The sequence below is a fragment of the Microcaecilia unicolor genome, chromosome 3, assembly GCF_901765095.1.
Source record: "Microcaecilia unicolor chromosome 3, aMicUni1.1, whole genome shotgun sequence".
Lineage (NCBI taxonomy): Eukaryota > Metazoa > Chordata > Amphibia > Gymnophiona > Siphonopidae > Microcaecilia > Microcaecilia unicolor.
This window is the reverse complement of record NC_044033.1, coordinates 371,471,083-371,483,754: the sequence shown is the minus strand read 5'-3', so window position 1 is coordinate 371,483,754 and position 12,672 is coordinate 371,471,083. Positions and strand designations below refer to the sequence as shown.

At 47.7% G+C, this 12,672-nt stretch overlaps 1 protein-coding gene across 4 annotated transcripts in view; it reads right to left on the bottom strand.

Moving 5' to 3' along the window:
- Positions 1-12,672, bottom strand: part of ZNF512 (zinc finger protein 512) — a 99,258-nt gene that overhangs the window by 43,617 nt on the left and 42,969 nt on the right. For all 4 annotated transcript variants that reach the window (XM_030198576.1, XM_030198577.1, XM_030198579.1 and 1 more), the window contains exon 8: positions 2,131-2,298. In XM_030198576.1, coding sequence (XP_030054436.1) covers positions 2,131-2,298 — 168 coding nt within the window. The remainder of the gene's footprint in view (positions 1-2,130; positions 2,299-12,672) is intronic.

Below are 12,672 nucleotides of genomic sequence, written 5' to 3'. Positions count from 1 at the left end.
ATTGGAGCAGGCGGGCTGGAACAGGCAGGGAGAAGCTGGAACAGGCGGACTGGAACAGGCAGGAAGCCGGAACAGGCGGACTGGAACAGGCAGGAAGCCGGAACAGGCGGACTGGAACCAGCAGGGAGAAGCTGGATCAGGCGGACTTGAGAGAGTAGAAAAATGGTGAATTTCCTCCCTCAGCCATTGCTTGGCCTTTCCTTCTCCGAAAACAGCCTCAGTGTAAAAAACTCCAATCTTATGCTGTAATATCAATGGTGCCTGCGTCAGGGGTCTGTGTAGTTCTTCTTTTACTCGTGCTCCACTTCAGCAAGCCTCATTCATCATGAAATCGGAATTGGAGCTAGGTCTGCCTGGCAGCAGCTTTCAATGAAGAGAGAACCTCTCCCGACTTGGCCAGGTTTTGAATTCTTCCTCCATACTGTTAATGAGAGGGAGCAGACATTGGAGCAAAGAATGAATTATTATTCATGATGATAAATCAGATTAGGGGAGCTTTCTAGCTGCCATGTTATTGTTCTCAAAAACTGGAGAGACAGGGAAACCACACCTGTCTAAGTCAGTGAGGCACCATGAGCACAAAGTAACACAGTAAACAGCAGCAGATGACCTGCACAGTCCATCCAGTTTGCCTAACAAGGTGTCCAGAGCCACGCCCACCACTCTGTGCAGGCCCCAGTCACAGTGCTTAAATGCTGGTTTTCAAGTCTCCACCATGCCAACCATATAGACAGCTGAACACGATGAGGATGATGTGTGGTTATAACCAAGATTCCAAGTATTGCTGACAGTACTCAACTTACCAGTCAAGATGTCTTCCCCTCCCTCCTGAGCTGCACAGCACTCTCACTTGCAGCATGTGACAATAAAGTGACCTACAACACTGGAGTTGCTGAAGCTTCACCTGTCTTCTGCCAATTGCAGGTCAGACTGTAGAAGTCTGTCTGGCATCGGCCTCAGTTCCCACTACTCTTACCCAAGATAAAACCTCAGCAGCCACATTGTGTTTCCATTCTCTTTCTATTTAGGTATCCCCTGTATCTATCCCATGCAATTTTGAATTCGCTCACTGTTTTTGACCCTACCACCTCTCCTGGAAGGGCGTTAAGGTGTCTACTACCCTCTCTATGAAAAAGTATTTCCTGATGTTACTCGTGGGTCTACCTCCCTGCAACCTCCATTCATGTCCTCTAGTTCTACTGCTCCTACATCTCTGGAAGAGGTTTGTTTTAATATTTAATACCTTTCAAGTACGTACATGTCTGTATCATATCACCTCTTTCTTCTTTTCTCTACCGTATACATATTCAAGTCTTCCAGTCACTCCTCCTATATCTTATGGCACAAATCTTTTACCATTTTTGTCGCCTTTGTCTGAACCAGCTCACGTTTTATGTCCTCTAAAACTGGACACAGTACTCCAAGTGGGGCCTCACCAATGACTTACACAGGAGCATCAGCACCACCTTTCTTCTGCTGGTTACACCTCTCTCTATGCAGCCTCAAATTCTTCTCTCAACTGCTTTTTTTGGATTTCTACACCCCAAGTGTATTATTTTCTGTGAGGAAGTGCATAAGAGAACCCTTGCTTTCCTTAAACACATTTCCCCACTGGGCAACCTTAACAGAGCCAAGGCTGGGGAATTAAGCCAGTATAGTGTGGTCCAGCCAAAAGCAACACCCACCCCGCCCCCCACCAGACTAAGTCCTCCCACCCCTGCATCCACCTGCCCTGCAGAGACCAGGTCCTGACAGGCCAGGCCAGGCCAGCCACCTGTCCCGCCTCCCCCCACCCCCAGAAAAAAGCGAGTGCCACCGAGCCAGCCTCTTCCCCCAACCACCTAAAGGCCCTCCCCAGGCCTACCTTTTAACGGTCTGGTGGTCTTATGGCCTCTTCAGGGCAGGACCTATTCCAGTCGCTCCTACCCCCTCTGGTTCCTGCATAAAAACGGTTGTACATTTCCTGTGGGACGAAGTGGAGGAGGGGGGGGGAGAACGTGCTCTTTTCGGTTTCAACTAAAACCAATCAGCAAATTTCAGCTGCTGATTCAATTTCAGTCAAAGCCTAGAACCCCAGTTTCGGTCAGCCTATACACACCAGTATCCTATTTCTGAGTAATTTGTACTTACAGGCTCATGTTTGGTCCTGACGTGGTAAACAAGTCCTGCCCGTGACTGGTATGCTCTTCCACAGTGCTGACATTTCAGGGCCATCACCTCCAGCTCTGCCTCCTCTTTTCCACATTTCTTCGTATGGTACAGGTATCCCATCATAGTGGTAAAGCTGCTGGAACAACCCTGAAAACCAAGAAAAAGATAAAGAACAATATTCAACCAAGTCTTTCCACACAATCCCCAATGAAACAGTGTAAAACGTGTTGGAGAACATAAAGGATTATTTTATTGGCCTCCTTGATTTCTGATTCTTTTTTTTTTTTTTTTAAGTATGATCTACTTCTGATCATATTTACTAAATAGATATTTGATCCTCTACAAAAATCAACTTAGCCAGAAGCACTCCTATGATAACTACAAAGTTCCCATCTCAAGTTTTGTAGTTATAACTGTGTGGATGAATAATTCTTCCAAAGTATATGCTGCCCAATATTCAAAATGATTTAGCCAGCTGTTAATTGGTTAAAATCACTTGATTGGGACTAGCTCCTAATATTCAGAAGCACTTAACCAGTTAAGTGCCACTGAATATCATGGTTAGTGCTGAACACAAAACCAGCTATCTTCTGAGTGTTCCAGGGAGCGGAGTCAGCACTTGATATTCAGCCCTTACACAGCCAGGGCTAGTGCACAAATGGGACCACACAGTCTGTTCTATTTTTATGCACTACCCCATGGCTGCTTAAGTGATGAATATCGATTTACACGGCTATGTGTTAGCTGATTTAAAAATAACTAGATATTCAAAGCTGAAGCCCGCACAGGTTCTAGCTTTGAATATCCAGAAATAACGCTGTCGGCAGTGAGCAAAATCACTCATCGCCGACGGCTGAATATTGCCCCCTTGATGTTTTGGCAACTAATAAAATAAACATTAAAATCTGTAAATTCAGTACTGTTTTGATGAAAGGGGATATAGAACATAAAGAAACTTCCAAGTACATCTTCTTTGTATTTTCTAATCCTAATGAGGATTTGCAGACCTTGTTTGATCTTCAGCTTAAATACCATTTAGGAATGTGAAGGACAAAAAAACATTTCGTTTCATTTAGTTTCCCATGTTGTTTATACAAAATGTGTTCTTTTTTTCCCCCCCATTTCAGGGGCCAATGCTGAAACTAGTGAGTTTCAGAAGGCGTTTGACAAAGTGCCGCACGAAAGACTCCTGAAGAAATTGCAGAGTCATGGAATCGGAGGTAGGGTATTATTATGGATTAAGAACTGGTTGAAAGATAGGAAGCAGAGAGTAGGATTGCGTGGCCAGTATTCTCAGTGGAGGAGGGTAGTTAGTGGGGTCCCGCAGGGGTCTGTGCTGGGTCCGTTGCTTTTTAATGTATTTATAAATGACCTAGAGATGGGAATAACTAGTGAGGTAATTAAATTCGCCGATGACACAAAATTATTCAGGGTCGTCAAGTCGCAGGAGGAATGTGAACGATTACAGGAGGACCTTGCGAGACTGGGAGAATGGGCGTGCAAGTGGCAGATGAAGTTCAATGTTGACAAGTGCAAAGTGATGCATGTGGGTAAGAGGAACCCGAATTATAGCTACGTCTTGCAAGGTTCCGCGTTAGGAGTTACGGATCAAGAAAGGGATCTGGGTGTCGTCGTCGATGATACGCTGAAACCTTCTGCTCAGTGTGCTGCTGCGGCTAGGAAAGCGAATAGAATGTTGGGTGTTATTAGGAAGGGTATGGAGTCCAGGTGTGCGGATGTTATAATGCCGTTGTATCGCTCCATGGTGCGACCGCACCTGGAGTATTGTGTTCAGTACTGGTCTCCGTATCTCAAAAAAGATATAGTAGAATTGGAAAAGGTACAGCGAAGGGCGACGAAAATGATAGTGGGGATGGGACGACTTTCCTATGAAGAGAGGCTGAGAAGGCTAGGGCTTTTCAGCTTGGAGAAGAGACGGCTGAGGGGAGATATGATAGAAGTGTATAAAATAATGAGTGGAATGGATCGGGTGGATGTGAAGCGACTGTTCACGCTATCCAAAAATAATAGGACTAGAGGGCATGAGTTGAAGCTACAGTGTGGTAAATTTAAAACTAATCGGAGAAAATTTTTCTTCACCCAACGTGTAATTAGACTCTGGAATTCGTTGCCGGAGAACGTGGTACGGGCGGTTAGCTTGACGGAGTTTAAAAAGGGGTTAGATAGATTCCTAAAGGACAAGTCCATAGACCGCTATTAAATGGACTTGGAAAAATTCCGCATTTTTAGGTATAACTTGTCTGGAATGTTTTTACGTTTGGGGAGCGTGCCAGGTGCCCTTGACCTGGATTGGCCACTGTCGGTGACAGGATGCTGGGCTAGATGGACCTTTGGTCTTTCCCAGTATGGCACTACTTATGTACTTATGAGTGCATACACATACTGCCAAGACATAGTGCATACTCAGTGAAGAGTGTGTACCATTTATGACAAAAAAAAAATGTGGGTTTTTCTTCACCCTGCTATTCTGGCCTAATACACATCTCTAATACTGTTTCTACATCACTGAGGATCCTCTGTGTTTCTCCCATGCCATTACTATGCCTGATCTATCTTTGCTGACTCTGTCCAATACTTACCCATACTTTTATGAAAGCTGACTTCAGAGAATTAGGTCTCAATGTTAAGAAATATTTTGACAGGAGAGGAAGTGACGTCACTGACCGAGATGGCTGCTTGAGAGCGGAGCTTCGCTGGGGTTTTTACTAAATTACGCTAATCCCACAGAACAGTTTGGCTTTTCGGGGTCTGGAGGGGCGGAAAGCAGTCCTAACATAATGCCACCAAAGAAGAGCCTTGAGCGATTCCATTTTTCGACGGTGCAAACTGAGAAATTGAGGGTGAATCCGACGGGCCTGAGCGGAAGGAGACAAAGATGGTGGAGGCTCCCCCTGACTCAGGGGAGGCACATGGAGTTGAAGAAATGGAGGAAACTAGTGAGATTACTAAATCGGATGTCGTGGGCTGGTTTCAGGACTTAAAAGCAGACCCGGCAGGGGTCCGGACAGATGTACAAAAGGATGTCAGGACAGAAATCCGCGAGTTGGGGACCCAAGTTGGTGAGGTGGAGGAGGGTGTGTTGACATTAAAATCGGATATGGGGAGACTCCATAAAACAAAAGGACAGTGGTGAATTGCAACAACTTAAGGAACAGCTGGAGGACCTAGAAAATAGGTTGAGACGTAATAACTTGCAATCTAAAGGAATACCAGAACTGGATATTTTTGGCAACTGTGAGGCGGTGATACAGGAGCTGTGTTTATATATATTAAATCCAGAAGGGGGGAGCCAGCAACTGGACCTCCGCATTCAATGTGTACATCGGGTTGCTGGGCCACAGCGAGATTCATCCTTGAAAGATATTGTGGTATGCTTTCTGGACTTTCCTATTAAGAAGATTCTGCTTAAAGAACGGCAAAAAAAAAAAAAGATTTCATGGAAAAATTAGAAGATTGGCCTTTACCAGGATCTGGCATGGATGACCATACAAAAACGCAGATCGTTCCGCGAGGTCACGGTGTTTATGAGGTCAAAGGGGATCCGCTACAGGTGGCTTTTTCCATTTGCAGTATGGTTGACGGTGGAAGGTGAAAACTCCGGAAGAAGCCTGGTCTGCACTGCGATCCTTGGGGTGTATTGGAGTTCCAGAACAGGCAAAGCAGTAGGGAGCCAACATGGAGCCTAGAGCAGATTCGGCCTGGCAACGGGTGGTTGACCGCGGAAAGCAGTTGGATAAACTTGCATCCTGAGCGCCCCGAGGAGGGTGGACTGGTGGACAAGGCCTACTGAGCAGAGAACAATATACAGATAAGATAAGATAACGAACTTGGATGAGAAGTCTGAAAGAGTGAAGGGTATGAATCTGAGGTTGAAGGGAACAATATGGAGGCATGACTGTTTAGGGGATGGGGAAGGAATGGTTGAGGAGTGAATGGGGGGGGGGGGGGGGTCGCTGGGAAACGAGGATGGGGTGGGATGGTATGTGGAACTAGTTTAAGCCTTCGGAGAGGTGTAGTTATTCTTCCTGGGATGGCCGATAGAATACATTTGAGATCAGCACAAGGCAAGGGGAGGGATGGAGTGGAGGGGCGAGGCGAGGCGAGGGGCAATAGGGGAACAGAGGAGACAAGGACAAAAACAAGGGGCTGATCAGGGAGGGACCTCTGGGAGGAGCATAGGGGAGGGGTGGGGTTATCATTGTTGGTGGGAACTTGGAATGTAAACGGGCTCAATAATCAGGGGAAGCAAAGTAGAGCACTCAAGGCATTGACAAGGTTGAAGTGGGATGTGGCATTTGTACAAGAAACACATTTACGAGTGAGGGATGTTCATATGTTGCGTCGCAGGCCATTCTGGGAAGTGGTAGTGCACCAGGGAGAGGGAGGTAAGAAGAAGGGGGGAGTGGCTATATTGATACGACAGAATTGCGGGTTCACGATTCAATGGGAGTTTTGAGACACTAGTGGAAGGTGTTTAGCCCTTACAGGGCTGTTGAAGGATAAGGAGATCACTTTGATTAACATTTATGCTCCGAATGGGGGGCAAAGGAAATTTTTTTCAGGATTTATTGGAAAAAATTCAGGGATTTATAGGCAGACAAGTGGTGTTGGGTGGGGACTTTTATCGCTTCAGACGCTCGCTTGGACCACTCCACAGGGGGAGAGTACTTCAGTGGCCCGGGGAGGAAGGCATTGCTACATTTCTTGAATGAGCTGGAAGTGGTAGACTGTTGGAGGTGCAGCGGAACTATACCTTCTACTCACATGCGGCACAGTCTTAAACTCGAATAGATGGGTTGTGGGTGCATCGCAATAGTTGGCACATGGTGGACGAGGCCGAGATGGAACCTATTCAAATTTCGGATCATGCCCAGACTTAGATTTGACTTAGAGGGGTAGGTCAGAGTAAGCGGCAGGGCTTCTGGTAATTGACTCCTTGCTGGGGGATGAGAAGATACGGGAGGAAATTAAATCTACCATAAAAGAATTTTGCAATTTTAATGATAATGGAAAGGTGGCGGATGTGGTGCTGTGGGATGCACTGAAAGTGGTGGTGAGGGGAACATTGATTAAATGGGGGCGAGAAAGAAAAGGGGCAACAGTCACTTACCTTACCGAACACATTTGATTTATTTAGAACAATTGCATAAAAGGAACCACTCATCACAGGTGGAGGAGGAGCTTAATAAAGTACAGGGAGCACTAAATCAGCTACAGATGGCTGAGGTGGATTTCATAAGAACAAAGTTAAGGCAACAATATTTTGAATTTGCTAATAAATCCAGCGCCATGCTAGCCGTTTTTGACGGGCTTGAAGGGCTAAAACTCTAATTCAAAAGATGAAAGATGACAAAGGGGGGGGTGGCACTATGCTGATGCAGATACTGCAAAATGTTTTTTGAAATATTATAAGGAGCTCTATGGGGCCCCGGAGGGGGAACTGGAGGTTGATGTTGCGCATTACCTAGATCAGGTCCACTTACAAAGTCTGAGTGAGGAAAAACGAGGGCAGCTGGGGGAACCAATTAGACTGGGGGAGGTGCAAGGGGTGATTAAGAAGCTTCCAAACGGTAAGGCTCCCCGGTTGGATGGATATACTGCAAGATTTTACAAAAGCTTCATGGGGGAGTTAAGGTATCTTTTGGTACGAGTGGGCAATGGAGTACTGGAGGGTAATGAACTCCCCAGGTCTATGTCGGAGGCGGGGTGACGATTTTGCCTAAGCCGGGAAAGGACCCAACTGTCTGTAGCTCATGTAGACCAATTTCATTGTTGAATGTTGATGCAAAAATTTTGGCCAAAGGTTAATTGGGGATTCTTGAGGGCAGTGATGACTCGTATGGGTTTGGGTGACAATTTTGGGAAGTGGTTGGCTGCTTTATATAACAACCCGAAGGCTAGTCTCAATGTGGAGGATATGCCTTTCTTCTCTATTGGTAGGGGTACCAGACAGGGATGTCCACTGTCACCTCTCTTATTTGCACTTTATATAGAACTCTTAGCCGAGCTGATACGAAACCACCCGGATATTAGGGGTATTAAGGTAGGCCAAAAGGAACATCGTATTGCTTTATTCGCATATGATGTGGTACTTTATGTGACACAACCTGAACATATACTGCCAGTGGTGCTGGGGATCCTTAGGGACCATGAGAGATATGCGGGTTTACGGGTGAACATGGATAAAAGTGAATTGTTAGGAATTACCTTGACCCAAGTGGAACAACGAAGCTTGAAAGCACAATTCGCCTTTAGATGGGCAGAGTCATAGTCAATACCTGGGGATCCAAATACCTAGGGAACTAGGTAGAGTATATAAGCTTAAACTATGGGAAGATAGTGGATCGTATCCAGGTGGAGCTGTCTAGATGGAAGAGATCGTATTTGCCCTGGTGGGGGCGTATTGCTGTAGTGAAGATGAATGTCCTGCTCAGATTGTTATTTTCATTCCAATCTTTGCCGGTGGCAGTTCCCAGTCAGACATTAAAACAGTGGCAGGGCAACATACAGCAGTTCATTTGGGGGGGGGGGGGGGGGGGACAGAAGACCGCACCTGGCTGGGAGGGTGTTATGGGGGGCAGCGGAGCAGGGTGGTAGGGTGGTACCCAAGCTAGAATGGTATAATGTGACTGCTCAATTAAGGGCAATATTAGATTGGGTGGGAGGGAGGGAGGGAGATTAGCCAGCTAGTCAGGTGGAGCAGGGGTATAGCCTTGACCGCCCATTGAACACTTATTTATGGACCAGAGGGAATTGGTAGGGATCCACAACTCATTTTTGAGGCACATTCTGGAGTTGTGGGGGGAGGTGAGGAAGAAATGGGGACAGAAGGACAGGGTCTCCTCTCTAGCACCCTTGAGATGGGAACCTAAATTTGGGGTGGGGAGGACAAATGCTGTGTTTCGGAGGTGGGAGCAGGCAGGGTTGACATGTTTTCGTGATGTGCTACAGGGAGATGGGATGAAGAGCTTTGAGGTATTGCGCTCTATGTACGGTTTATCTGAGGAGGATCTTTTCTCCTATCTACAAGTCCGGCATTTCATGGACACACTGGGGTGGAGAGGAGGAAGCCTTCAAGAAAGGGAAAGCTTAGAAAACCTGTGGAGGCTACTGAAAAAGGTGCACAAGCCCATTTCTGTGATATATAAATACTTGCGGGGATGGGATCCACAACTAGTTTCCAAAGGGTGTGGGAATAGGACTTAAATTATCGCTTTAATGACCAAGAATGGGAAACGATTTGTGGACAGGTTCAGAGGGTGTTGGTGTGTGTACTGATACAGAACAATGCATATAAAGTTCTTACTTGATGGTATTATACACCCGAGAGATTGAAGCGTATGTATCCGGGTACGTCGGATCTCTGCTGGAGCTGTGGGTCCCAGAGGGTCCTTCTTGCATATCTGGTGGTTATGTCCCAGGGTTGCCCATTTTGGCAGGCAGTGATGAAAGCTTTAGTACTTATGTTGAATACCTCTCTGGTGTGCAGGCCCCTGTGGTGCCTTTTGGGCTTATACAATGAGAGGGACACTTGGGGAAAAAAAGCAAGTTGATGAGATGGGGGTTGGCAGCAGCTAAATGCCTTATAGCAAGATGCTGGAAGGTAGGGGACCCGCCGACACTGGGGGACTGGAAGGTCAAATTTTACATATGGAGCGCCTCACGGCATGCCATAGGGATGGAGATTTACGGCGTAGGGGGAAGTGGATAAGACTTCAACATTGTTTAGCACGCATATAAGATGCTGGGGAACTGGGAGTACTGATTAGGGCTCAGGACGACAGGGGAAAAGGAAAAGAGGGGAGGGATAGGGAGAAAGGGCACTTGTCCCAAAGACCTCGGGGACAAGCCCAGGTGTAGAAGAGGTTGTCTTGGGGGGGGGGGGGGGGGGGGTTAGGGGAGGGGGAATTGTGTTTGGTTTGTGCAAAGCTTATTGATACAAAATGAACAGTAGGATGAAACAGGACTTGTATGCTAATCACTAACAGAAGATGAATATGTTTGGTTGATGTGAATATACTGTTTGGGGGAGGGGGGGGACAAATTAAATTGACCGAAAATGTATGCTTTAGCATTGTTGAAAGTGTGTCTATTGTGCATTGTATTTTGTGCAAGTTGTTTGTTTCATAAAGCGAATGCTACATACCTGTAGAAGGTATTCTCCGAGGACAGCAGGCTGATTGTTCTCACTGATGGGTGACGTCCACGGCAGCCCCTCCAATCGGAATCTTCACTAGCAAAGTCCTTTGCTAGCCCTCGCGCGCACCGCGCATGCGTCTTCCCGCCCGAAACCGGCTCGAGCCGGCCAGTCTCATATGAAGCAAAAGAGATACAAGGGAAGACACAACTCCAAAGGGGAGGCGGGCGGGTTTGTGAGAACAATCAGCCTGCTGTCCTCGGAGAATACCTTCTACAGGTATGTAGCATTCGCTTTCTCCGAGGACAAGCAGGCTGCTTGTTCTCACTGATGGGGTATCCCTAGCCCCCAGGCTCACTCAAAACAACAACCATGGTCAATTGGGCCTCGCAACGGCGAGGACATAACTGAGATTGACCTAAAAAATTTACCAGCTAACTGAGAGTGCAGCCTGGAACAGAACAAACAGGGCCCTCGGGGGGTGGAGTTGGATCCTAAAGCCCAAACAGGTTCTGAAGAACTGACTGCCCGAACCGACTGTCGCGTCGGGTATCCTGCTGCAGGCAGTAATGCGATGTGAATGTGTGGACAGATGCCCACGTCGCAGCTTTGCAAATTTCTTCAATGGAGGCTGACTTCAAGTGGGCTACCGACGCAGCCATGGTTCTAACATTATGAGCTGTGACATGACCCTCAAGAGCCAGCCCCGCCTGGGGGTAAGTGAAGGAAATGCAATCTGCTAGCCAATTGGATATGGTGCGTTTCCCTACAGCCACTCCCCTCCTATTGGGATCAAAAGAAACAAACAATTGGGCGGACTGTCTGTTGGGCTTTGTCCGCTCCAGATAGAAGGCCAATGCTCTTTTGCAGTCCAATGTGTGCAGCTGACGTTCAGCAGGGCAGGAATGAGGACGGGGAAAAAATGTTGGCAAGACAATTGACTGGTTCAGATGGAACTCCGACACAACCTTTGGCAAGAACTTAGGGTGAGTGCGGAGGACTACTCTGTTATGATGAAATTTGGTGTAAGGGGCCTGGGCTACCAGGGCCTGAAGCTCACTGACTCTACGAGCTGAAGTAACTGCCACCAAGAAAATGACCTTCCAGGTCAAGTACTTCAGATGGCAGGAATTCAGTGGCTCAAAAGGAGGTTTCATCAGCTGGGTGAGAACGACATTGAGATCCCATGACACTGTAGAAGGCTTGACAGGGGGCTTTGACAAAAGCAAACCTCTCATGAAGCGAACAACTAAAGGCTGTCCTGAGATCGGCTTACCTTCCACACGGTAATGGTATGCACTGATTGCACTAAGGTGAACCCTTACAGAGTTGGTCTTGAGACCAGACTCAGACAAGTGCAGAAGGTATTCAAGCAGGGTCTGTGTAGGACAAGAGCGAGGATCTAGGGCCTTGCTGTCACACCAGACGGCAAACCTCCTCCATAGAAAGAAGTAACTCCTCTTAGTGGACTCTTTCCTAGAAGCAAGCAAGATGCGGGAGACACCCTCTGACAGACCCAAAGAGGCAAAGTCTACGCTCTCAACATCCAGGCCGTGAGAGCCAGGGACCGGAGGCTGGGATGCAGAAGAGCCCCTTTGTCCTGCGTGATGAGAGTCGGAAAACACTCCAATCTCCACGGTTCTTCGGAGGATAACTCCAGAAGAAGAGGGAACCAGATCTGACGCGGCCAAAAAGGAGCAATCAGAATCATGCTGCCTCGGTCTTGCTTGAGTTTCAACAAAGTCTTCCCCACCAGAGGAATGGGAGGATAAGCATACAGCAGGCCCTCCCCCCAATCCAGGAGGAAGGCATCCGATGCCAGTCTGCCGTGGGCCTGAAGCCTGGAACAGAACTGAGGGACTTTGTGGTTTGCTCGAGATGCGAAGAGATCCACCAAGGGGGTGCCCCACGCTTGGAAGATCTGGCGCACCACTCGGGAGTTGAGCGACCACTCGTGAGGTTGCATAATCCTGCTCAGTCTGTCGGCCAGACTGTTGTTTACGCCTGCCAGATATGTGGCTTGGAGCCCCATGCCGTGACGGCGAGCCCAGAGCCACATGCTGACGGCTTCCTGACACAGGGGGCGAGATCCGGTGCCCCCCTGCTTGTTGACATAGTACATGGCAACCTGGTTGTCTGTCTGAATTTGGATAATTTGGTGGGACAGCCGATCTCTGAAAGCCTTCAGAGCGTTCCAGATCGCTCGCAACTCCAGGAGATTGATCTGTAGACCGCGTTCCTGGAGGGACCAGCTTCCTTGGGTGTGAAGCCCATCGACATGAGCTCCCCATCCCAGGAGGGACGCATCCGTGGTCAGCACTTTTTGTGGCTGAGGAATTTGGAAAGGACGTCCCAGAGTCAAA